Source organism: Scyliorhinus canicula, chromosome 10, assembly GCF_902713615.1.
Source record: "Scyliorhinus canicula chromosome 10, sScyCan1.1, whole genome shotgun sequence".
In the NCBI taxonomy this organism is placed as follows: Eukaryota; Metazoa; Chordata; class Chondrichthyes; order Carcharhiniformes; family Scyliorhinidae; genus Scyliorhinus; species Scyliorhinus canicula.
Genome location: NC_052155.1, coordinates 77,475,200 through 77,502,725, shown reverse-complemented (window position 1 = coordinate 77,502,725; position 27,526 = coordinate 77,475,200). Strand labels below are relative to the sequence as shown.

Here is a 27,526-nt window from a genome sequence, read left to right as displayed (position 1 = left end):
TAATTCCCCCCGATGCCTCCCAGTGTGTCCGAGATATAAAGCAACAGGTTGTCCCAGCATAGGGGCAGCAGGGTAGCATGGTGGTTAGCATAAATGCTTCACAGCTCCAGGGTCCCAGGTTCGATTCCCGGCTGGGTCACTGTCTGTGTGGAGTCTGCATGTCCTCCCCCTGTGTGCGTGGGTTTCCTCCGGGTGCTCCGGTTTCCTCCCACAGTCCAAAGATGTGCGGGTTAGGTGGATTGGCCATGCTAAATTGCCCGTAGTGTCCTAATTAAAAAGTAAGGTTAAGGGGGGGGTTTTTGGGTTACGGGTATAGGGTGGATATGTGGGTTTGAGTAGGGTGATCATGGCTCGGCACAACATTGAGGGCCGAAGGGCCTGTTCTGTGCTGTACTGTTCTATGTTCTATATAGAGATACCCTGTGCTCAACACCTCCCTGCCCCAGCACAATCCCTCTCCAACTCCTTGATGCTTTAAGCACCATTGCCAGTGGCTGTATTGCCAAGGCAAAAAGCAATGGGGAAAGTGGGTACCCCTACCTTGTCCCACGGTGTAACCCGAAGTCCCCAACCTCACCCAATTCGCTCGCTATCTGCACCTTATACAATCGGTGCCCTATACAACAATCTACAAACCCCTGCCCGAACCCAAAACATCCTAACACATTCCACAACTATTCCCATTCTACCCGATCAAAAGCCTTCTCTGCATCCATTGTATCTGCCACCTCCAAGTCCAGTCCCTCTGGGAGCATCACCATCACATTTAGTAATCTCAACTTCGCTGACAGTTGCTTCCCCTTTACGAGCCCCGTCTTGTCTTCCCCATCACCTCCGGCACACTGTCCTCAATTCGCCAGTGCAGGACCTTTGCCAACAACTCACCGACCACATTTAGCAACGATATCGGCCGATAGGACCTACACTGCTTCGGATCTTTATCCTTCTTTAATATTAGAGATATGGACGCCTGCGATAATGTAGGGGGGAAGCACTCCACCTCCACACTTCCCAAACATCCCACCACAGAACACAACCAAACATCTCAAAGGAGAGAAGTTCTCAAACAAAAGGCAATAAAAAAGAAAAAGGCAGCGAAAACGAACATTTCCTCACTCCTCCTCCACAATTAAGTGTCTACCTTCTTGTGCCAGTCCATTGTCTCTTTTAAAAACTCCATCGCCTCCTCTGGTGTCCCAAAATTCTGTGAGTCATCCAGAGGGGGACTGGGTACAGCATTCCAAACTTCACCCCCTTCTCCCCGGCTCTCCTCTTCGACAGGTCCGCACCGAGGCCCTGGTACACCCGGAGCTCCTTGCCTTCCCAGGTGCACGTCCTCGTCTGCCTTGCCGACCACAATACTTTCTTTTTATTGTAAGAAGTCTTACAACACCAGGTTAAAGTCCAACAGGTTTGTTTCAAACACGAGCTTTTGGAGCACTGCTCCTTCCTCACCTGAGGAAGGAGCAGTGCTCCGAAAGCTAGTGATTCAAAACAAACCTGTTGGACTTTAACCTGGTGTTGTAAGACTTCTTACTGTGCTCACTCCAGTCCAACGCCGGCATCTCCACATCATTTCTTTTTATTGAGGAATCTGTGGAACCGCACCATCATTGTGCTCAGTGGCTCATTTGTCTCCAGCTTCCTCATCAGCACCCTATGCGCCCAGTTGACCTCCAGGGCCCAGTCAATGGCCTCCTAACCCATCAATGTCTCCAGCATTTTGGCTACATATGAACCAGTGTCCGCTCCCTCAATGGCTTTGGACATCTCCACGATTCTTAAGTTTTGTCTCTGGGAGTGATTCTCTAAGTCTTCCACCTTCTGGCCGTTTCTGCGTCTCTTGCAACATTCCAGTCTCGGCAGCCAATGAGGTAAGCTGCTCCTCCTGCTACCCCACTGCCTCCTCCACTTTCCGAATGGCCTAGCCCTGAGTCTCTAGCCTCTGCTCCACCCGGTCAATTCCCGCTTTTAGTGGTACCATCACCCTGGCTAGGCCTTCCTGAGCTTCCCTCCTCTGCTGGCTGAACTTCTTATTTAACAAGTCCACCAGCTTCTCAGTTGACCACTGGGTAGGCAGGACTGACCCTTTACCCTCCGCCATATTCACCTGTGGCGTACAAATCATTTCTTGCTCCAACAGCTCCCTTCTTCTCGACCCACTTCTGGTCCGTGAATCCATCCACCAGTGGAGTTTAATTTTCTTCAGTCACCTCTACACCTTTTTCCACCAAAACATCCACCCAGCAAATGGGGAAAAGGCTAAAAAAAAACACCTTGAGCGAGAGCTGCCAAATGTGTGACTACTCATTCCATGGCCGTTACTGGTAGACAACACCACACTATCTGCAATTCAGGGCTTCAGCGGGGAATGGCTGTTGAGGCCGCACTTAGTTCCGTTTCCTGTACTGAGGAGCTTGCTAGATCTCCTCAGTGCAGGAAGAGTTTGGGAGGCCATTTTAAAAATGTTGAACCGCTCTCGTGGACCCCCTCCCCACCTGCCTATAGACGGGCCCTCGGGGCCCCCACCTCAATCGCTCAGGGCACCACCGGGCCCGATTCCCTCCCTCCGTGAGAAAAATGACAGCTTGGCACCTTGGCAATGCCTGCCTGGCAGTGCCCTTTCCCATGTGTAGCTCTGGCTGCTCTGATACCCCGCTGCCTTTGAGATTTATAGATATGAACTGCTTTCAGAAGTTATTGATGTTTGATGCTGAGATCAAACCTGGATTGAAGTCATCATAGACCTGGTAATCTAACAAGTATCACACTTGTGCTGTAGGGAATAATCCTCCAAGGTTGGTGCTATTACATATGCTGGAAGAGAGTATAGGGAGCTGTAATTTACATTTAACCATGTTGTACCTACCTTGGGGTGCCAAAAATGGATAGTTCCATTTTCCAGGATTAATATATTTTATCTTGAGAGAAATTGCCAGAAGCATGAGAGATGGTGCTTGCCCATCCCACTGACTATAAAATGATGCATGGATTGTAAACAAAAACATGAAAATAATAATCATTAGAAGTAACTCTTGCCTGTATCCAAGTATTTCACTCTGTTTAACCATGTGCAGTATATATGATTCCTTACTCGTTCCTGTAAGTCCAGGTAAGATAAGGACAGTCGGTCTTGTCGTAGAAATAGGATATAGTGCATTGTCATCGCTATCACTCCAATCCAAGGAAATATGGCCACCATCTGCTGTTTTAATGAGCTCACTAGAATGCAGAAACAATAAACAAAATGAAAATGGATTAATTCTTGAAACACACTTTTACACAGCAATCTCATTTTTTTGATATTATCAATTTATGTAATCATTAATTTCTGGACACTGTAAAAACATAATCCATTATTTGGATTATTATTACTGTTCTGAGCAGATAATGCAGTTGAATGAACAACCAGCTTGCCAACAGATTCAATGCTTTTAGACTCGGATTTTGCTCAGGTCAGATCAGGATTTCGTAAAACTAGATTTAAAAAAAAAGCTAATTTTACAAATTGTTTCTACGCACCCCACATTTAATAATGGGCGGAATTTTTCCAAAAAATGACAAATGTTGGGTTCAGTCAGAAAACCGGCGCAAGCAGGTTTCCCGATGAGATCTTTTGACACTTTTCCATTTTTTTTCTCAAGGGAGGCGTGTATTGTGCCGTCATTCACAGAGATCGATGTGATATTAACCCCCCCCCCCCACCTCCCCCAATGGACATGGGGGACCCCCCTCACTAATGGCATGTTCCCTCCCCAAAAACATAGATCACTGGCACCGGGCCCTCCCAATGGGTCGTACTATATGCTCCACCCCCTCAGGCTCTGCCTTGGTAGTGTCAACCAGGCAGTGTTGGCACTGCCATTGTGCTATGGCACTGCCCTGCCAATCCCCTAGCACCCAGGAGCTACAATGACCTCCGAGCACCCTCCCGTGTGGTCATCATATCTGGTCTCCGTTTGTGGAGAACAGTAATAATTTCCGTCGGTGTCACGTCATCCCAACCGATGGAAAAATTGGGGGGCGGGATTCTCCGTTCCCCGACGCTGATTTTGTAATCGGCGATTGGGTGGAGAATACCTTTTGACGCCAAAATCGGGGTCGGTGCCTGTTTGACCTAGGTTTTATATGCTTCGCACCCTCTGAACGGTATCACCTCATGCCATTGGGATGGCCTCAGCAGGTCACCTGCAGGCCGTCGCCCGTGCCCCACCCCTGATGGGCCGAGTTCCTGATGGTACCATTCACTTGTGGTCTCAGCCGAGCGGGAACCCGTCCAGCGGCGCCATAGTTGGGAGGGAGCTGGAGGGTTTCTGCAAGGGCTGGGGGGACTGGTGAGGGGGTGGCCAGGTGGGTACTATCTGGCAGGGTCCGCGCATGGCTGGCACCATGTTTTATGGTGTGACCACTGCAGGTCGTCGCCGTGCGCATGCGTGGCCATGGACCCAGCCATTCTTCCGCCGTTTATTTTGTGGAGACCGGGAGTTTTACGCGGTTCGGCGGCTATTGGAGCGGGGGCGCCGCCAACTTTTTTTTTTCCACGTAAAACGCCAGAGATCCTCCCTACTTAGATTCCGAATTGGAGAATCTGGTCCAGCATGTTCCCAGAATATTTGGCGCTAAACCGATTTTGAATATTGAAATATATTCAAATTAACGGTTATCAGGCTCATACTTTGATTGCGTGAACCTGATTATCTGTGCTGGGCAGGCCTCAGGGCATCGAGAACTGTTTTACGCCCGCCGCAAATCTCATTTCAGGCCTCTTTCGGAATTCTACCAACATAGCACCGAGTGCAACGCAGACAGAAAATAGCCCCCAATGTATTCAACAGTTGAATCCAAAAGAAAATTTTAAAATCACTGAAACTGTAAAAGTTGACTAAAATATTAGGGCTGGGGGAGTAGGGTGTTTTTTTTTTTTGCGGATGTTGGATCTCTCTGTTGTTTAAAATGTTAAAATTATAAATGCCTCAATACAATATTTTCTAAAAAATTGTTGACTAAAATGCAAATTAGAATATAACTGTTTCATGTGTTGTACAATGAAAAAGCAGAACATTTTAATGGATGAATCAGAGTTCCTGTGTTTGAATATTTTGGTTCTAATGTTTATTTCCAGAAACCCAGTGATTTGAATGTATATTGAAATCTGAATTATATCCAACTGAAAAATAATGAGTAATTTCCTATGTGAAAGAATATAGTTTTGATATCTGAATAAGCATCAATTCTGGACAATGCTAACAGTACAATAAACAGAAAAAAATGTCACGCGTACTTTCTGTATTCCACATAAGGTTTTGTTGTGATGAATGGCCTGAGCAGTGTCTGGACTCTTGCTTCCCAGCACCAAAAGGTCGGATAATAAGTCTCTGTTACCACAGGACAATACCTCTGTAGAAACTGAGATAGTCTTGTTGCTCCTGTGATAAGCTGTGGCTTCTGCAATAAATCAAGCTCACAGTTATAGCGTGACAGCAAATTTATGACATTTACTGAAGTTAAAAGCACAACAGCTGGCAGCTACTAGAGATCTACAATAAAAATAAAACTATGGAAGAAAAAAATGATTACATTTCCAGTTTCCGCAGAGTTGAGCTTCTAGCACTTTCTGCTTTTATTTTATATTTGCCTCTGTATTGCTGCATACGATATCCTCACTTTGTGACTACGGAGTTTTATGTAGAAAACCCAACCTGTTTTACTGATTTAAAAAAATATATAAATTAAGGCTGGTGTATTTCATTGTTGACGTTTTAAGGCTAATTTCTGCAATCCTGATTTATAAAATACTGCTGGATTACAATGTGTGGGCCATTACGTGGTGGAGCTGTGAAGAGTTAATGAGCTTCAATAAGCTGCAGCACTGGCACCTTGTACAGCGAGTTTGAGGATGTGGGGTCAGGAAAATGGGAGAATTTAAATTAAAAGCACATTTGAGAGTAGAAGTATGATTGATGTACTGAAGTGCATTGCTGTGGGATTTTGACAAATGAGAGTGATCCAAAAATTGTCTGTTGTTTAAAAGGCTTAAGGGAAGGGTTATGGTTTCATGTAGAAAGATAGGGAACCGTCTGAGGGAAGATCAAGGTGAGGGGATTATTGTGAGAAAGTGGAGGTTCAGTGAATCATAGCTCAATGAAATGGCTGGGCTTGCATTAGAATCCAGAGTAAATCGTCATGAACTTGAAACTAGTTTCAGTATAATTATGGACAAGCTTGTTTTGAAATGAAAAACAGTTCTCTTGAAATTATGGAAATGGGAATGCCACAGAGTTAGAAAAATAGGAATTTTAATTTTAAGTGCACCTTCACTTTTCAACGTGCAATAGTTAGGAAGTGGCCAGGTCTACCGAAAAGAGGGCAGCGATTAAAATTCCCCAGAAACTTAAGCAAATGGGAGTGGTTTGTATTTGCCCTTCCCTATTATGAATCAGGGAATAAATGTATCCTGCTGGTAAAGCGCCTCTTGATGTGTAGTGACGTCAGTAGAGGGAAGAACAGTCAGGGGAAACTTGCTTGCCATTAGAGTGAGTAGTATCTGAGTTTCAGGGACCGCGCATGTGGCGAAACTAAATGGGCTGCGGGAGAACGGAGATTTCAAAATCTGCCGACTCTCCATGGGCCACTACTTGGGGAGGAAAAAGTCGAAATGGAAAAAAATTTGAGTTGCTTATAATAAAGGGGATCCATTGTGCATACTTTCAATAAAAATTGGAAGGGAAGAAGTTGTTTGAAGGTAAACCCAAGGAGCCAGGATATGAAATGGCAAGAAAAACGGGCACCATGGATGCATTTGATGAAGACTGAGGCATGGAACTCTTATGAGGAAAGTTTCCAATTTTATTTCCTAACAAATCAGACACCAGAGGATCTAAAGGTCACAACATTTCTCAGTTTAGTTGGGCGCAAAACTTTTATGCTGCCACAAAATTTAGTTCACCCAGTAAAAACCAGGAGATAAGTCATACATTGAATTAATGAAAATCTCCGAGACCGTTAATTGATTGTAGAAAGGTTTAATTTCCACCACGTAGTCAGGAAAAAGATGAAAGCAGTTTACAATTTGTAGTGACTTTAAGAAGGTTGGCAGAATATTGTGAATTTGGTGCAAGACATGATACTCTTCATGATAGGCTGGTAGTGGACTCTGCAGCGAAGCTACTCAGAGGAAACTTCTTCCTGTAAATTATTTAACTTAAGAAGCTGCTGTGGAATTTGCCACATCTATAGAGCTAGCAGCAAAACAAGCTTCACAGATGGGGGCCGAAGTGAAGATCCACAAAATGGTTACCACAAGGAGCAAGGAGCAGAAACCATGTCACTGATGTATAACAGGGGAATGCTGGAGTAAATGTGTACAAGCAAGAACTGTGTCGAGAAGGGCCATATTGCCAAGGCATGTTAGGCTTATAAAATATCTCCTGCACAAAGAATATGTAAGAAAAAGAATATTGGACGCGATTTTCCCAAAAGGGAACAAAGTGCTCTAGCAAGCGTGTTTAGCCACATGATTCCCGGCACTCGGGAGTGTCGAGAAACACATTGCGTTGAATAAGGTGCCAGAACGGGGAACGCGAGGACGAGGCCGCACATAGCCCCCTCTTGTACAGTGGAAAGCTCCTCTCCCTGGAACTCCCTATTGTACCTGAGACTATTTATCATCTAAAGCTGAAGCATCTCCCTTTACAACCATCAAATGTGATCCAAAGGACACAGATTATGGTGAAAGTAGAAGCAAATGGGCAGACAATGAAGTTGCCTCTTCACGTTGTCCATGGATATTATCGTGCTCTATTTGACAGAGCTTGGTTGGCAAAGATTAGGCTTAACTGGTAAGCAGTAAATCAATTCATGGATTCAAAGAACAACTTGCAACAACTTCTGAAGTACGAGAAGGTACTCGAAGATTCACTAGGTTCTATGACTGGAGTTGAGATACACCTAAAAATCAAGCCAGACACAACACCCCAATGTCTCAAAGCTAGAGACATACCAGATGCCATCAGGCCTAAAGTTGAAGAAAAACGAAAGACTAATAAGAACAGGAGTTATTGAACCTGTTGCTATAGTGATTGGGCAACACCAATAGTTCTGTATTGAAATGTGATGGCTCAGTGAGAATTTGTGTGAGATTTTAAAACCACTATTAACCCAGTGTTGTGCGCAGATCATTATGCACTACTGCTGATTGAGGACTTGTTGGCTGAGCTTTCTGGAGGGCAGAAATTCAGTCAAATTGATCTTTCACAGGCATAGCTGCAGATGAATGTGGCTGCCAAATAACAGCCTCTTCTCAACACAGTGACGCCCAAAGGTCTGCTTCGTTACAGAAGACTTATTTTTGAATAACATCTGCTCCTGCTCTTTTACAAAAGTCCCTGGATCAAATTCTAATTAGTTTAAATGAAGTGCAATGTTATTCAGGTGACCTACTCATCACCTGTTCGAGTGAATGGGAGCACTTGGAGGATTTGGAAACTACCCTGAAAAGTTTACAGAACCACACCAAGTGCAACTTTTTCAATCTATCCATAAATTGCCTACGACAAAGATGGCTTACACCAGGGGCCGAAGAAAATGTCAGCAATCTTAGAATCACCACGTCCTCAAAATGTGACATAATTAAGGCCGTCTTTAGGATTGATCAATTATTATAGTCAATTTGTGCCCAATTTAGCAACACGATTGAAGCCTTTACACACTTTGCTATGTGCCAAACAGGCATGGCATCAGTTAGAAGAATGTAGAAAATGATGCACTGAGGTAAAAGAACCTTACATAAGTCAGAGATGTTGGCTCTTTACAATCGCTAGCTGAAGTTGCAACTTGCTTGCGATGCCTCGCCCTATTGGGTTGGTGCAGTTTTCCCGCACATTATGCCTTCAGGAGAGGAACAACTGATAGCATTTGCTTCACAAACTCTTCTAACACTGAAATGAATTAGGCTCAGCTAGAAAAAAAGAGGCTTTGAGCATCATTTTCAGTGCAAGAAGGTTCCACCATTACTTTTATGGGCGTCATTTCACACTTTTAACGGATCATCAACCCTCAACCACAATCCTTGGGCCATATACTGGTATAGCTTCTTTGGCGGCTAGCAGATTACAAAGATGATCATTGATATTGTTGTCACACACTTACAATATCCAATATCGCAATCAGAGCAGCATGCAAATACTGCTGCTTTGTCACAATTGCAGTTACAAGTCAAGCAAGAACCTGAAGAACATTTTGTCAATATCCTGTATTTTTCTCTCGTGGATAGTGTACCAGTGACTTCTCCTCCAGTTCAGATATACAAGAACCAATCCAGTAATGAGGAAGGTGATGGATAAGATAAGGTCCAAAAAGGAATGCTGTCAAACATTCATAGGAAAAATCCAGACCTCAAGCCCTACATCAACCTAAGACAGAAGTTGACATTGCATGAGGGGCATCCTGGTATGGTAAGAATGGAAGAACTGGCACACAGTTATTTTTGTTGGCCAGGATTAGATGCTCAAATTGAAGAGAAAGTTTGGCAATGTCAATCCTGTGCAAAACTGAGGAACACGCCACCCTTACATCCGTGGCAATGGCTGACACTGCCACGGCAGAGAATACAGATTGATTATACTAGCCCACCGCAGGGACACATGTTCTTAGTGATTGTGGATGTACTCTAAATGGCCAGAAGTCACGATAATGAAGTCAACAAAGACTGAGCAGACCATTGAGAAACTGGATGAAATATGTGCAAGATTTGGAACACTGGAGCAGATTATTAGTGATAATGATACTCAGTTTACTTTGAAGGAGTTTGAGGACTGCTTGGAGGGAAACGTTTACACTATTTGAAGTCAACTCCGTTTCATCCTGTAATGAATAGATGGACCGAGCATTTTGTGCAATTATTAAAGCATTCCATCAAAGTATCGAAAAAACAGGGTACATTGGCTAGAAGAGTGAACAAATTCTTAATATCTTACAGGAACACTGTACATGCTACACTCAAGAGTTCACCTGAAATTATGTTGTTCAAAAGGAAACTACAGACAGTTCGATTTGTTAGCTCAACCTGATACTTCAGACATTGTCAAACAACAAGGACAAACACAAATTGCTAAGAGGGAGGAAAACTCTAAAAAGCAAGTATTCAATCAGGGAGAGAGAGTGTTAGCTAGGGGCTACACCACCAACAAAAGGGGGTTGTTGTGTTATGGGTATAGGGTGGATACGTGGGTTTGAGTAGGGTGATCATGGCTCGGCACAACATTGAGGGCCGAAGGGCCTGTTCTGTGCTGTACTGTTCTATGTTCTATGTTCTAGATGTGGAGCCTCCCGCAGCTGCTGCTGAAGTGGCTGCAGCTCGGAAAGCCCACACATTTATACTCCGCCTACTGGGCGGAGCCAGCAGGCAGGGATCTACCCCCGTACCTGTAGTACAGGGGCCTTACCTTAATACCCTCGTATACAGTATACACAACAGTGGTGATTACCACAAGTGGCCAAGTTCCAAAATGCCGAATTCTACCAAAAAGGAATAGACAACCACCACAGTTTTGCTTTTCAAACTGGAAACAGATCAGCACAGTGAATTCCCAAATTTAAAATGTACGGCCCGTTTCGACAGCCTCTTTGCGCCCGACTCGGGACAGTAGTGATGATGGGGAGCATTTAAACATTGCTTTGCATTTATTTCTCCCAGGTGCAGTAGATAATAGATTCCGGAGAGAAAGACATTTTATCGATAGCAGATAAGGGGTTCAAACTCAGTCTCTTTGTCTACATATTTATTTCATTCATTTAGAATGCTGTCTACTGCAGTCCTTCCAAATGTCACACTGCTGTTGCTACCACCATCCCCTCTCCCCTTTCTTTCTACCAGCCCAACCATCTCCTTAATAGGTGGTGCATTTCGAGAGGAAATAGAACAGGAGTGTACTGTCCAGCAAATGTTAGCATTAAAAATCCTATGTCATGGTTAGTTAAGTTCGCCTCAATTTTTTTCTGGTGCAACCGCTGCTTCTCTGGTGTGCTGCAGCTTTCAATGACATATCGGCTACAACGTAAGGAAGAAGTGACCCAGAGGGCTGAAGGTGAAAGAACGTACTCTGCCTTTATGTCTATCTGTGATTGTGGCTAATGTTAATTCAAACATTGATATGTATGATGATCACAGAAGGAGTAATATGATAAAGTCATGAAAATAATGGCAAAAGTGAAAGTTTAGAGTCTGGGCGAGATTTTATTGCCTCCCCGTGGTGTGTTTCTTTGCAGTGAGAGGCAGTGGGATCCTCTTCCCCACCGCTGTAAATGGGATTTCCCATTGAATCCACTCCAGGCCACCAGGAAACCCATGGGAGGGGTAAATTGCTGGTGGGACCGGGAAGATCCTGCCTGCAGCGAGATCTTTTGGCTGTTCACACCAGCGGGATCCTCTGCTCCACCTGACGGCCGTGGGTTTCCTGGAAACGTGGGATAGATTCAATGGGAAATCCTGCTGACAGCCGTGGAAACAGAAGTTCCCATTACCGGCTAATGGTGGGCCATCTCCCTGTTGCGGGGAGGCCAGAGAATCTCACCCTATAGGTGTGAGACGAAATCTTCAATAATTCTGGGCGTGTCAAAAACTTAGGGGATATTGGCAGGGGTTTGCTGACGCCATGTCCAGAGTATTAAAAACAAGGGTGGCAATGAGTCCAGAGGTGGCGATTTTTTGGGTGTCGGAAGATCCGGGAATCCAGGAGGAGAAAGAGGCAGATGTTCTGGCCTTTGCCTCCCTGGTAGCCCGGAGACGGATATTATTAGCTTGGAGGGACTCAAAGCCCCCAAAGTTGGAGACCAGGTTAACTGACATGGCAAGCTTTCTCGGCCTAGAGAAGATTAATTTCACCTAGAGAGGGTCAGTGTTAGGGTTCGCCTGGAGGTGGCAACCATTCATCAACTTCTTCACGGAGAATTAATCCATCAGCGGGGGGGTGGGGGCTAGAGTAGTGTAGAGTAGGGGGTTAAATAGGCAGGTCTTGGAGGGATGGGAGTCAGTGTTTGCACTATGTTTATTGTTCTTTGTACATTGTTTTTATTGTTGTTGTTTGTAATGCCAAAAATACCTCATTAAAATTGTTTGTTTAAAAAAAAGAAATCTCCAATAATACAGGTTGCTGATTGTGTTATTTCATAGTAATCAAATATTAAGCATCACCTGGCAAACATATGGTACTAAAAAATTCAATAATGTGGTAAAATGTGTATATCATCGCACATCGACTGCACATATAGCATTGACATGGCGGAACGGGATTAAAATGGAATAAGCCAACCCATGGAGCTTCATATCTTCAATATTGTTATATTGGATTTATGTACTTAAGTGATTTGAGGTGATTTTCTCTCCTTCAGATGAATTATTGGCCACTAGTTGCGGTCTCACAATATATAACTCACTGCCTTCAAAGCAAAGTGGGAGGAAGAGTTGGGAGAGGATATGGAGAAGAGGTTCTGGTGTGAGGTAGGAGAGTGAATGTCTCCACATCGTGCAAGAGGTTGGGGCCGATACAGCTGAAGATGCTATACAGAGCACACCTCACGAGGGCAAGGATGGGTCGATACTTTGAAAGAGTAGAAGATGTGTGTGAACATTGCCGGGGGGGGGGGGGGGGGGGGGGGGGGGGGGGGGGGGGGGGGGCCTGGGGCGCTAATCACGTTCGTATGTTTTAGTCCTGTCCAAATCTGGAGGATTACTGGAAGGAGGTTTTCAGGGTAATTTCTAAAGTGGTGCGTGTGAAACTGGACCCGAGCCCCCGGGAGGCCATGTTTGGGGTGTCGGACCAGCCAGGGTTGGAAACGGGTGCGGAGGCAGATGTTGTAGCCTTCGCCTTGTTGATCGCCCGAAGGTGGATCTATTGGGATGGAGAGCATCCTCTCCACCCTGTGCCCTGGCGTGGTGGGGGGACCTGTTGGAATTCTTGACTCTTGAGAAGGTTAAGTTTCAACTGAGGGGAAGGATAGAGGGGTTCTACAATTCATGGGCATTATTCATTATGCACTTTCAAGAACTGGATAACATCGAACATTAGTTGGGGGGGGATGGGTGGAGGGAGTGCGATATGTGTTAATGGGAGCTATGGGTGATTCCTGAAACCTTTTCGTCATTTGTTTATGTGAGCATGCGGACGAATGTTTGGGGTTTGGTGGGAGGATGGGATTGTTGTTATTGTTATGGGGATTGACATATTTGTTCCTGATTATTGTTTATTTTTGGTGGGTGTAAATTTGGGAGAAAATGTGAAAAAGGAGGAGAATAAAGAAATATTTTTTTAAAAACTCACTGTTTTAAAATCATTCCTCTGAAAGCTACTGGGAAAATATTTCAATTAATCCCATTATGGTAAATTACCATTAATCCAACATAAAGCACATATATATTTGGTAGAATAATATGAAGATTTTGGTTTATAAAGAATAATTGAATGAATGTTTGACTGGACAATTTTTCATGCTATGATTTCAAATCAAATTAATTGATATCTTTTTCATATGTCTATGATTTCCATTCCATATCATAATGGTATTCAGCAGAGTGGTATTCAACAGGTCAGTCAGGACCTGTGACAAAAAGGACAAGTTAACATTTCAAATGTAGATCATTTGTCGGTTATGTCATTTTAACTGCCTATGGCTGGTTGCCCACTTCCGGAAAATCTCAGTCAACCTCCTTTGATTGCACTCACCAAGGCCCTTAGAGCTTGATTGGCTGTCTGCCTTTTGTGGACAGATAGCCCTGCCAACCCCAAACCTGCCTCTGCAAAAATGGCTGATGCTGAAAATGGGGTGTGTAATGACTTAGACCAGGCCTTTGAGATTGGCCAATTGGAATAGGAGTTCCCTGATTAGTGGGCCAATCAGGGAACCTCTTCTTTGTATATAACAGGGAGCGTCAGATCCTCTGAACTCCCAGTGTAGACAGCAAACTAAATTCATATGGTTGTACTGCTGTTGGTTTTGTTAACAAAAGGAATTCTGGTGTAGGGGCTTATTACAAGGTGTCAGGAAAACTAATGTTGAAGCTGATATTTTTGGGCCCAATCTGTCTCAGTTCCTATGGGGCCTGAAAATTCAACCCCACATTAAAAAACATAATCATGGCACAGGCATTCTAATGAAAATGAGGCACTTTTTGATTCCTTCTACCTTCAAAAACAATACAAGTTGTATTTTGTTTGTAGACTATTTTGAAAAAAGGTATTGCAGTCAAGATTGTACCCCAAGATATGCATCTCAGCTATGTTGTGATTTTGATTATCCCTGGCCTCATGTCTTACTGCTTGCTTTATGTACATCATACGTGATATTTGTCTGTGGTCCATCACTCAATCATATGATAAAACTATCTTATATGTCCACCATTCATTATGGTCTCATAATTAATCTCCACAGCTACAATCCTATTATGGCATCATAATTATCCACCTTTCAGGCAAAACTATGATGCAATGAATACAGTAAAATGCAGTATGCAGCAATAACTTCAATTTGTTAGCGTGGACTAGACATTGAATCTGGAGTTTTTCGTTCTTTATGGTTCAGCAAAGGCTATGCTTTTATAGACGGCCAGTGTGAGCTAACTTACAGGATCTTAATGGAGTTAATACAAAACCAAACTGTAAATTAACAAATTATGGAAGGTATTAATTTAACCACGAAACAGCATAGAAAACATTAGTTAATATGTTGAAAATATAAAATGATATTCATAAGAGATCAGATCCTAATAAAAATAATCGAAGTAAATGCTTTCTAATGTGCAAAATTACAATTGTAGCTTTTCAACGCTTCTTATAAACAGTTGTTACATATTAAATACCCATTGTACAGATGTAGAACAGAAATCGCTATCAGGAAATAAATTACAAAATACAGTACTTAAGTGTTACGTAAAACCTATTAAATAGCAGGTGATAAATCTTCTTACCCTCGATATTGAGCACAAATAAATATAGATGTAGACAGCACCACATCCTAAAGCAAAAAGAAAACTTGTCCTGGTATCAAACAGATTGATATCTAAATATACTGATAGTTCCCTGATCAATTCATTCATCTTACATACGACATTAGTGATTATTGTAAAGGTGTTCTCATTTTTTAAAAAGGAAAGGCTGGCTGCTAGCACCTTGTAGCAGAGGCTCAGGAGGCTGTAACATGTGCCGTCAACATTCAGTTCACCTCAGGTGCTGGCATGACATCATTACAGAAAGATGGGATAGTCACTGGGGTTGGAGGTCAAGGATTGTTGTGTAATGAAGAGTCACTTGATATGCCTATGTAATCTGGAGAGTGACTGATTGGATGTGAGTTTTAAAGTTCATTCAGGGTTGAATAAATGCAGAGGTTAGACTCTAGCTCAGCTAGAGGTGTTGACAGAGTCAGAGGCAGAAGCGTGTGGGTGCTAGCTAGAGCGCAGTTAGACTTTTTGTTGAGCTGTAGAAAACTTCAGCTCATCCACCATTTGATGTTGGACGGGTGGCCAGATCACGGGATCATTTTGCTGGGAGGGAAGGAGATTGCAGTGAGACTGAGGAAGCATGGATTGTTCTAGCAAGGAGCTGATACTAAAACAACACGAGAGACTTGGGACTAGAAATATCCTTATATTTCAGGACAATGGCTACAATTTGCAGCATGCCCATGCACATTTAGATCAATACTGGTAAGACACAAACAAAATTGGCCCATTATTCCAGCAGCATTTGAAAGAAAGATTGGAGAGAATAATTAAAAATGATAGATCATAGAACATAGAATATGCAGTGTAGAAGGAGGCCATTCGACCCATCGAGTCTGCACCAACCAACGTGCCCTCACTTCCACCCCGTCCCCCAACCCAATAACCTCTTCTGACTTTTGACATGGAAGGACAATTTATCATGGCCAATCCACCTAACCTGCATGTCTTTGGACTGTGGGAGGAAACCGAAGCACCCGGAGGAAACCCACGCAGACACTGGGAGAACGTGCAGACTCCGCACAGACAGTGACCCAGCAGGGAATCGAACCTGGGAAATCGAATCAGAGAAATAAACTTTGAGAAAAATGTTTCAACTACATGGGGGCTACTGCTCCTGAGTGAGAATGCTCACGGTGTAATTCCCAGCCTGAAGTGTCATCAAATTGCTGATGTTCACTCCCTGATGATATATCTCTGATCTATTCTGACTACCTGGCATGATGTGTAGTCTGGGCCTCACGCTTTGCGAAGACAATAAGAAGTCTTACACCACCAGGTTAAAGTTCAACAGGTCTGTTTCAAACACTAGCTTTCGGAGCACTGCTCCATCCTCAGGTGAATGAAGATGTATGTTCCAGAAACATATATAGACAAATTTAGATGTGAAGACGAACTTTAGGAGGTGTAATAATCCACAGGAGGCAGGAGTCCTGTCACCACACCAATATTTATTGCCAACAACTATATACAAGAGCAGCTCCAACAGTGCTGCTAGCATTCCAGTCAACTTACGACTGGATCACAAAGCCTACACAGTGCTTATATGGGCCCCCTCAATGAGCTATCATTGAGGGAGCTCATACTCCAATTGGCCAACCAATAATGCTAATTGGAGGTCATTAAATCCACCCCCTCCCCCCAAGGTCTGAGGAATTCCTGCCAGCTGGCATCCCTCGGAGCTTCTTCCTGCTCTTCATGTCCGCGTCTGTCACCTCTATCGTCCACCGGGTCGTTCTCCGATGTGGGCGGGGTGTACCTTATAGGTGCCCGTCTTTTTCTTGACGACCTCCTTGGAAGTTGTTCTTCCTCCTCCTCCTCGGGGAGAGGTGTCGCGGCGGCCTCGTCGAACGTGTCCATCTCCGACTCTGACGACTGGATGACGGGGTCTGGAGAAATTGCTTGGGGCTGGGGTGTGGGTATCTTTTCCGTCTGGGCTATCCCAGCTTGAGGCGGTCCTGCTTCGCCTGCCTCCAGGTGTGGTTCCGCTGCCCTTATTTGGTCTAGGTGTTTCTTCAGCACTTTACCTCCTATCGAAACCTCATAGGATATGGGCCCTGTTTGGGACTCTACCGTGCCTTTGACCCACGTTGGTCCAGTCCCATAATTTTTGACCCAAACCGGTGCCCCCATCTGGAAATGTCTCTGCTGCCGACTATTATCATGCCCCCTGCTTTGGGCCTCCTGTTGTTTCTCCACTTTCCCCATTAAATTTGGGAAAAGGAGACTCAGCCTCGTTCGCAGCCGCCTTCCTATTATGAGTTCAGCTGGCGGTATGCCCGTTGTGGAATGCGGTGTGATCCTGTAATCAAACAGCCAGCGGGAGAGCTTTGTGTCTATTGACACTGCCGGCTGCTTCTCGAGTCCCGCTTTTAGTGTCTGGACCGCTCTCTCTGCCAGGCCGTTGGAACGCTGGATGGTAAGGGGCCGTTTTGATGTGGCGGACTCAGTTTTCTTTTAGGAATTTCCCAAATTCCCCACTTGTGAATGCTGTTCCGTTGTCAGACACCAATACCTCCGGAAGTCTATGTGTTGCAAACGAGGCCCTGAGCTTTTCGATTGTCGATGCTGTGCTTGCCGTGTTTACCCGGTGGACGCCCAACCATTTGGAGTGGGCGTCCACTATCACCAAAAACATTGAGCCCATCAAAGGGCTGGCGTGGTCAATATGCAGGCGGGTCCAAGGTCTGCCTGGTCATTCCCACGGGTGCAATGGTGCAGCTGGTGGCACTCTTTGCCCCTGCTGGCACCGACGTACCAAGGCTGCTATGTCTGTGTCCAATCCTGGCCACCAAACGTAGCTTCGAGCTAGCATCTTAATTTTAGACACCCCTGGGTGTCCGTGATGTAACTCGGTTAAGATTTCCTGACGGCCCTGAGCTGGGACTATTGCCGGGGCTCCCCATAATAGGATACCATCTTCAACGATTATTTGGTCCCTTCTGCTCCAGTATGGGTGCATCTGGGGCTCACCTGGTCTTTCCAGTTCCCATGTTAGCAGTAAATGCTTCTTCTTGGCTAAAACTGGGTATTTTTGCGTCCACAGCCGAATATATTGTGCGTCCACTGGTAAGGTGTCCAAAAAATTTAGAGTCATTACTGTCTCCTCTACTTTCAGTATTAGCGGCGGGGTGTCCGGGAGGGGAAGTCTGCTCAAAGCATCTGCATTTGCTACTCGCGTTCCCGGTCTGTGCTCCAGAACGTATCTATACACCGCCAGTAGCAACGCCCAGCGTTGGATTCTAGCTGATGCGATCGGGGGTATTGACTTGTCTTCTTTTAATAACCCTAATAACGGCTTATGGTCCGTCACTATGGTGAATTTCCGCCCGTACAGATACTGGTGACATTTTTTACTGCAAATATCACCGCCAGTCCTTCCTTCTAATTTGGGCGTACTTCCTCTCAGCCATCGCCAAGGTCCTCGAAGCATAGGCCATTGGCCGTTCTTCCCCATTCCTTCCTCTATGGGCTAAGACGGCTCCTACCCTGTAAGGGGATGCGTCACAAGTGACCACCAACTCCTTCCTTGGGTCACAATGCTCTAGGACATTTTCGGATGACAGCTGTTCCTTAATGTCCCTAAATGCTTGGTTTTGCCGGGCGGACCATTTCCATTCTTGCCCCTTTTTTAGTAGCTGGTGGAGGGGTTCTAGGATGGACGCCCTATTTTCAATAAATTTGCTATAGTAGGTTACCAACCCTAGAAATGATCGTAGCTCCTGGACCGTGGTGGGAGCTGGGGCTTCTTTTATTGCCCTTCCTCTGTCTTCCAATGGGCGTAAGCCCGACTCGTCTACTTTATATCCCAGGTACGTCACTTGTGGGGCCAGAAAAACACATTTTTCTTTTTTAAGCCGTACGCCTGCCTTTGCGAAACACCTGAGCACTTCCTCCAGGTTCCTTAAGTGTTCCCTGTTCGTCCTACCCGTGATTAAGACATCGTCCAAATAAATCGGCACCTGCGGTAGTCCCTGCAGAATATTTTCCATCGTACGCTGGAATATAGCGCAGGCTGATGACCCTCCGAAAGGTTATCCAAGTATAACGAAAAAGGCCCTTCAGGGTGTTGATCGTAGCGAACTTCTGGGAGCCCTTGTCCAGTTTTAACTGCAGGTAGGCGTGGCTCATGTCCAGTTTCGTGAACAAAAGCCCACCTGCCAATTTGGCATATAGGTCGTCTATTTTTGGGATCGGGTATTTGTCCAGCAGTGCGTATTTGTTTACCGTCTGTTTGAAATCTCCACAGACGTATCGAGCCGTCTGGCTTCAAAATTGGTACCACCGGCACTGCCCATTCCGAGAACTGTACTGGTCTGATAATGCCGTCGTGCCGTAACCTTTCTATTTCGACCTCTACTGTCTTCCTTAATGCGAAAGGTACCGCCCTGGCCTTACAAAATTTCGGAAGGGCTTCTGGGTCCACGTGCAAAGTTGCTTTGGCACCTATGATTTCCCCCAAACCTTCTTGGAAGACCTCCGGGTATTTTTGGAGTACTCCACTCAACTGCCCGCTTCCACTCTGAAAAATTTCATCCAATCTAATTTTAGGTCTTTCAGCCAGTTCCATCCAATTAAGCTCGGTCCGGAGCCCTCTGCTATCGTCAACGGTAATCTGAGCAATTGTTTCTCATATTCCACGGGTACATGAGTCCTGCCTAGAACTTCCAGGGGTTCCCCCGTGTAGGTTTTAAGTTTTGTCGATATTTTTGTTAGGGTTAGTGGCTGGAGTCCATCTTTGATTTTTTAAAAATGCTTCCACTCCCATTACTGATATGGCCGCCCCCATGTCTATTTCCATTATTGTCGGCCGACCGTTCACCCGTGGGGTAACCTTAATAGGTTCTGCTTTCATCATCACAATATTATATAATTGTTCCCCTTCGGAGGAGGATGGGGCATCTAGGTTGTGTACTTCCCTGTGTCCCCACCTGCTATTCCTCTTTTGCCACCTCCTTCTAGGGTTTCTGTCGCTGTTACCCCACTCTGTCTGGTGCCAGAAATGGTCCTTCTCTGTTGGGGGAGCCTCAGCCAGTACTTCCCTCTGTCTCCAGTTAGTCCTAGCAGACTTGGGGGCAGTTCTGGGGTTTTCCTTTGGCCCTCTATTCCTCAGGCTTTTCCTGAGAGTGGCTATCTGGTAGCTGGACCTGTTATGGGAGTCCCTCTCACAGGTATCTACCTCCATTGGCGTGCCCTGTAGTTCCTGCGCCCCACTTGCTACCTTTTCTAGGGACAGTGCGAGCTGTAACGCCTGCCTGCAGTCGAGCTGCGTTTCCACCAAAAGGCACTTCTGTACTGTGAGATCGTTTAGGCCATAAACTAACCGGTCCCGAAGCATTTAATTTAGCGTCGGGCCGAACTCACATTTTTCCGCCAGCCTTCTTAGGCGGGTCAAGAAATTTGTGACTGACTTCCTGTCTTCCCGCTTCACTGTGTAGAATTTGTACCTATGCAAAATGAGGGGTGGTTTTGGGTCGTAGTGCTCTTTAACCAATTCCGTCAATTCTTGGAAGGGTTTTGTGTCCGGCGCATCGGGATAAGTTAGACTACGTATAATGGCGAAAACTGAGGGTCCGCATGCCGACAGCAGGATAACCCATTTCCTTTCGTCCGTAGTTATATCATTGGCCCGGAAGAAGTAACACATTCTCTCCACATACTGGGACCAGTCCTCAATAGTCAGGTCGAATGCATCTAACCTCCCAAAAAACGGCATTTTTGAAATAGCAAGGCTTACCCTCTGAGTGCGGCAGCTGGTCTCAGCAAAGTTCTTTGTTTACCTCGTCGCCACTGTAATAATCCACAGGAGGCAGGAGTCCCGTCACCACACCAATATTTATTGCCAATAACTATATACAAGAGCAGCTCCAACAGTGCTACTAGTAGTCCAGTCAACTTAAGACTGGATCACAAAGCCTACACAGGTGCTTATATGGGCCCCCTCAATGAGCTATCATTGAGGGAGCTCATACTCCAATTGGCCAACCAATAATGCTAATTGGAGGTCATTACAGGAGGGCATCCCCTAGTGACTGTTGATGTGTACAGTCACTAGGGGAAGGACTGTAAAGTAAATTTAGTTGGAATGTGACAGCTGCACCAGCTCATGCCACATTGAACTGGCTGATGGGTTGGTCACATGGTCAAAATAGGCTGCTAGCCCTTTTTGTGCAGATTAGCTTCCTTCACTGAGGGTGAGGGGCAAAGATTCAAAACAGCTTTTCCTCATAAGAATGAGAATATCTGCTAATGGATGAATATTGTTTGGACGATTTTGTATCAATGCTATACTGAGAGAATTAGTTTATAAATAACTGTGTGCAATATTAATGTTCAAATGTTTAATTTTATGTATGCTTCCATCATGACACAACACAGGATCATGATGCAAGTACACTGGTGCATGGAACTAACTCTGCTCATTTAGCGGGTAAGTGGATTAGGAGTTTAATATGACCCGTAGCTCATGTAATCCAGCAGTGGAGAGCTTGGCATTTTATATCAGAGTGCCGTTGATAATGGGTGTACTTTACATCTGTGATTAATAGCATTCTCTCAGTATAGCATTACCTCTAGTTAGGGGTCATTTTTCTAATGGCTCTACATCTGAAAGCACAGCGTTTTTAGCTGTGAGTCAGCCTAACCTTGATACAAAATCCTCCAAACATGCAAAAAAACAAGTTAGCTGAATAAAGGCTTTGGATATTGGGGAGAGCAGTGTCCCAGGAAACTGCCTTACATTGGAAGCATCAGTAGAGTGCTGTCTAAATGCTTTTCTATTCGTACAATTATTTTCTTTGTTAAACTAGGAATTATGCCATTTTCATTTTTGATTACTAATGTCCCACTACGAAAGTGGTGTTGAATTATTTACTGCTGCAAATTGAACATAATACAATAGAATACGTAATAATAGAACATAATTTCAAAGGATATTTGCATAAAGCTGCATATAAAGTACTGTAAGAAAGATAATGGTATTCAGACTATTATGACCAGCATATACTTTAGCAAAACTAAAATACTGCAGATGTTTGGAATCTGAAATAAGCAGGAAAATTCTGCAAATACTCCGGGTTTGTCAGCATCTGTGAGGAGAGAAATCGAGTTAACAGGGTGAAGTTCACTGCACCCGGCAGGTGTGTTTTTGGCGGGGAGGGAGTATGTAAAATACAACTGGTGGATGGCTCATCATCTTTCCCCCACCTCGATGCTTCCCCATAATATGGTGAGTGGGTGATGTGTCCATTAACCCGTCTGCCCTTATTGCCTATTGAGGCCCTTAACATCCTCTAGCAGTGATTGTCGGAGTGGTTGCGGGTACGTCCTTGTTTCCCTTTGTAGGAAATGTTTGATTTGTAAATACCTGAGTTTGTTGTCCCCCATCAGTTGGAATCTTCCTGTCAGTTCTTCAAACGTTTCAGCCTGCTAACTGGGATCTCCATCCTGTCTCCACCTTTTTAAAGGTGGCGTTCACAGTCGCCGGCGTGAACCTGTGGTTGTTGCAGATGGGAGCTTTGTCGGACATTTTGGTTAGTCCAAAATGCAATCGCAGATGGTTCCATGACCAGTGTGTTGCTCACACCACAGGGCTTGTCGAATTTTTATTGGGCGGGGATGGGAGAGCTACTGTTAGAGCTAGTGGTATTTGTCTGTACGCTCACGTGGGAGCGTTGTACAGGGATTTCACCCAGGCGATGAACGCTGTTCTAATCCCGAACCACTCCAGTATCTCTATGCAGTACTTCCATTCATATGATATTTCTCATCCATTATTTTAAAAGATGTTAACCCACGTAAAATCAACTGTTAAAGGAAAGCCATGCAAGCAGATAAAGTGCTTGTCGTAATTATGATGTTTGATGTTATTTATTGGTGACATTTAGACTAAATGTATATTATGATATAATTTTATGGAAGTCTACATTATGGCCAGTTGGTATAAAGTTCCTATTAAACTTAAAAATAGCAGACTCTACTGACCAAGCATGGGGCTGGATTGTCCGCTATCATGAGTCTCCATTGTGCCGGCAGCCCAGGGATTTCCCGACGTGGGGATGCCGACAATGGAAAACCCCATTGGCGAGACGGAGAATCCCGGGGGCGCGTCATACCAAAATGCTGGTGTGGCGGGATGGAGAATCCCGCCCCATGGTGTTCCCATTCCCTAAAACAGCCCTCATTGTGGCCTGTCTGAACCTGCTGGTTGTTCCAATTTATGGGCTGCTGGCACAGTGAACTCACAGCACTTGGAAACGAAGACTGGCAAACTAATTTCACATTGCTACCAGAGAGAATAATCACTAATCCTAACACTCTGGGCCAGGTTGTACCTCAGAAACCACCAGGAACTGACTGAAACTCATTTTCTGCTTCAGCCAATTTTCCTACCCCATTTTGAAGGGGTTTGTTTTGCCCTTTTCATGTGCTGTGCATTGGGAAATTATCATTCCTGAACTAACAGGGATTTAAGTTTCTTTCCCCATTTTGATAAATTCATGGAGACCACAATTTTATTCTGAACTGTAAGGTGAAGAAGTATGGGGTAAAATCTTTTGCCCCTGCCAGAGGCAAGAAAGGAGGTGAAAGGGCCTGAAAAAGACAGTATTGCGCCAGGGTCAATAGCCAACAGCTTCCTGCCTCATCTGAATTAGGTTCTGAATGGAAGGCCCATGGTCGATCTTCCCACCCTGCCTCCACTTGAGACCCTTATTTGACCATTTAAGGGCCTCTTCCCACTTCCACTGCAATATCCTCTGCTCCTGGCAGGCCTGCTGACATGTGGCTTGCATAACTGTTTAAACTGTGCAGGCTGCATGTCAGCTGGAGGGGGGGGGGTTCCTCAATCCCACTAATTTGTGTATGACCGAGGGAATAGACATGGGGTGGGGGGGACGGCTACTGGTAGCCAACGCTTGCTTGCCCTTGCTTCAGATTCCACTGCCTCGCTCTCCCTACAGCTTCTGCACTGACAACACCCCCCCCGCCAACCCCCAGGCATTTACTTACCTTTCTCCTTGGTCCTAGGACTGCAGGATGATGGTGTTCTGACATCAGCAACATCCCTCTGAATGGCACTGTCAATCACAAGAATTCCCGGCCTCTGATTTGTCAGCAGTACTTAACAGGTGGAACTTTCACCTCCGGGGACTTGATTCTAAAGGAAGGCTGCCTGATGGCATTAGACCGGGTGGGCCAAAAGAGGCAACATGTGTCTCTCACTGGCTCTCTAGCTCAGAGGTAAAACCTCACTGCCAATGGAAGATTCCACCCATGATTTGGGACTTGGAACTTTGAATTATTTCTGAGGACGTATCTTCTTTCCAGTCACCAACCCTAACTGGTGTGAGTAAGTTAAGAAACTCTAGGGCGGCATGTGGCACAGTGGTTAGCACTGGGACTGCGGCGCTGAGGACCCGGGTTCAAATACCGGCCCTGGGTCACTGACCGAAGGAGTTTGCACATTCTCCCCATGTTTGCGTGGGTTTCACCCCCCACAACCCAAAGATGTGCAAGTTGGGTAGATAGGCCATGCTAAATTGCCCCTTAATTGGAAAAGAAAAATAATTGGCTACTCTAAATTTATAAAAATAAGAAACTCTGAGTAGAATTCTCCCATGCTTCCACTGGTGGTTGAACTGGTGGGCGGGAGGAGGATTTGGTGGGAGGTGGAAAAAGGTTTTACGCTGGCGCAAATTTCCCATGGGATTTTCCATTGGTGCGCATCAAGAAACCAGCAGGTGGCTGGCGTGAAACTGATTTGCATCCTGCTAATGCGATTCAGGTGAAGGCCTGACCAGAATCTTGCCTCCACATCCGATTCTCTGCGATGCCAGAGGGAAAACATGTCAGCCCAGAACACATCTGGAACAAGATGGCGTGCAGAAATCGTGATTTACCTGCAGAATGCTTGGGGCTGCCACCGGAATTCAGGATGGAGGCCGCCAGCTACCTTGGAACACCACAGCAGTGGATGGTGGAGAGCACATATCAGGTGGATCTTTCAGCTTCAAGGTCATTGAGGTGGTCCATCGTCTTTCTTCAATGGTGGGTCAGTGATGTTGGGTGCCTTTTACATATACAGAAGTGACGGTAGGACACGCAATCAAACCTGCCCTGCAATGAAATACGTGCCATACCCCCGGATGGATAAATTAATGAGTTTGGGGCCAGAAGACATGGTGTGGTTTCCCATTGGCCTCCACAGTGGGGAAATACTCCCCATCCCTGCCCCACCATGCAACTTAGTCCCAGATGGGAGAATTCTGTCTGCATTTGAGGAGATACTCAATGAACTAGACCATATTACTCTATGGATTTCTTGGTTGTGTAAGAGTCCTTTCTGTTTATTTCCTTTGTTCCCATTTCTTTCATTTAAAAAAAAATATTTTTGTCTGTGAACCCATAATCAGGATGTGCCTTTAAACAGAAGTATCAAAAGTGCCCTGCTTGCCAGGAGACTGTGTTCCCAGATTTTGTATTTTGGAAATGAAAGCCAGACTCTTTGGCACCGAGTCGATCTTGAGTACCAGATTTGGAGGGAGTCGGTTTGATTGGTTAACTGGCAGCCCTTGAGTTGGCTAGGGATAGTGTTCTGCCTGACAACGGTCAGTGATTGAGAGAAATTAGCAGATGTGTTTAGCTCTTGGACTGAAAGGAACTCTGTCTCTCTTTCTCCTTCATTGCTGAAGTGAAAGAACTGCTCTATTGTTCTGTAAGCAGTGGGTGCCTAGTACATCCTTTGCTGTCAAGGCGGCACGGTAGCACAGTGGTTAACACTGTTGCTTCAGAGCGCCAGGTTCCCAGGTTTGAATCTAGCTTGGGTCACAGTCTGTGCGGAGTTTGCATGTTCTCCCCATGTCTGCGTGGTCTTCCTCCAGGTGCTCCAGTTTCCTCCCACAAGTCCTGAAAGACGTGCTGTTAGGTGAAGTGGACATTCTGAATTCTCCCTCCGTGCCCGAACAGGCACCGGAGTGTGGTGACTACAATATTTTCACAGTAACTTTATTGTAGTGTTAATGCAAGCATACTTGTGACAACAATAAAGATTATTATAAAATGATGCTGAGTCTGCAGCGAAAGTAGACAATATTGGCAGAGAAAATTGTAGTTTATTGGGCTCCACCAAGGACCTTGGATATTTTAAATAAAATCTAATTTCCCCTGTGTTGTCAAGTGGGGCTAGAATTGATCATTCACTAGCCCAGGCTGTCATGACAGTTGGTCCATAAATATGCCCACAATCCTTTGAATTAAATTATGAACACAAATAATTCAGATTAATAATTATTTTAAAATGTTTTTTATTGGGTTTTGTACAAGTTATAAATGCAGGTATATATACCTTGCAAAGATAACCAGACCCGAGGGGGGGGGGGGGGGGGGGGGGGGGGGGGGGGTCTTTCCTCCCCTCTCTTCTATTCCCTCCTGTTTACAGATCATCTAACTAAGGTGGAGGGGGCACCATGCTCTTTACATTCTTTTGTGCAGTTGCTCCGCATCGGCCATTGCTCGTTTCCCCTTCGCGTTTTTCTTTGCATCCTCTTGCCGAGCTGTGGTTGCTGCCGCTGTTGTCTTCCCCAGTGCTCTTCTCCCCCCCCCCCCCCCCCCCCCCCCCCCCCCCCGTCTTGGTCCTCTTCTCTGTTCCCTTGCCCTCCCTTACCACCCCCCCCCCCCCCCCCCCCATCTTCACTGCTGCCCCCCATTCTTTCTTGCTGGGTTTTGTTACCTCGCCTTGCTCCCAGGTCCTCCCTCCCTTTCCTCTTCCTATCTTGTCCTGGCTATTTCCCCCTGGCTATCGGCTATTTATTTATTTATGTGTTGGCCACAAACAGGTCCCGGAACAGTCGGGTGAATGGCTCCCATATTTTGTGGAAGCCCTCTCCCGCCCCACGGATAGCGAATTTGATATTCTCCATTTGGAGAAATTGTGATAGGTCGGCCAGCCAGTCTGCAGCTTTAGGTGGTCCAGCTGACCAGGGATCTACGGTGGGCAATCAGGGAGGCAAAGGCAAGGGTGTCTGCCCTCCTCCCCAAGAAGAGATCTGGCTGGTCTGATACCCCGAAAACCATCACTTTCGGGCATAGCTCCACCCTCATCTCCACCACTTTGGACATTGCCTCGAAGAAGGCTGTCCAGTACCCAGCAATTCTAGGGCAAGATCAGAACATGTGGGCGTGGCCTCCTTGGCACTGTTGACATTTATCCTCCACCTCCGGGAAGAACCTGCTCATTCGGGTTCTGGTCAAGTGGGCTCTATGTACCGCTTTTAGCTGCATTAGGTTGAGCCTTGTGCATGTGGAGGTGGAGTTGACCCTGTGCAGTGCTTCGCTCCTGCGTCCCTACCCTATTTCAAACCCCAGGCCTTCTTTCCATTTCCTCCTTGTCGTGTCCAGTTCAGTGTCGGCCCTCTCTAGCAGTCGTTCGTACATGTCACTACAGTTCTAATTTGGGTGTAATCATAATGTGATATCACATACATATTATTCTGCCTTGCAAGTTGCATTCCGCGAAAGGAAGCAGTTGCTGAGTGA

General features: G+C 45.4%; 1 protein-coding gene across 3 annotated transcripts in view; it reads right to left on the bottom strand.

Annotated features, from left to right (window-relative positions):
- Positions 1–27,526, bottom strand: part of abhd3 (abhydrolase domain containing 3, phospholipase) — a 105,143-nt gene that overhangs the window by 49,451 nt on the left and 28,166 nt on the right. For 2 of the 3 annotated variants that reach the window (XM_038809206.1, XM_038809208.1), the window contains exons 2-3: positions 5,282–5,445; positions 3,040–3,222 (exon numbers count right to left, since the gene is read on the bottom strand). In XM_038809206.1, the coding sequence (XP_038665134.1) occupies positions 3,040–3,222; positions 5,282–5,445 (347 nt within the window). Of the gene's footprint in view, positions 1–3,039; positions 3,223–5,281; positions 5,446–14,959; positions 15,206–27,526 lie in introns of those variants that run through there. The other variant, XM_038809207.1, reaches the window with a different exon arrangement.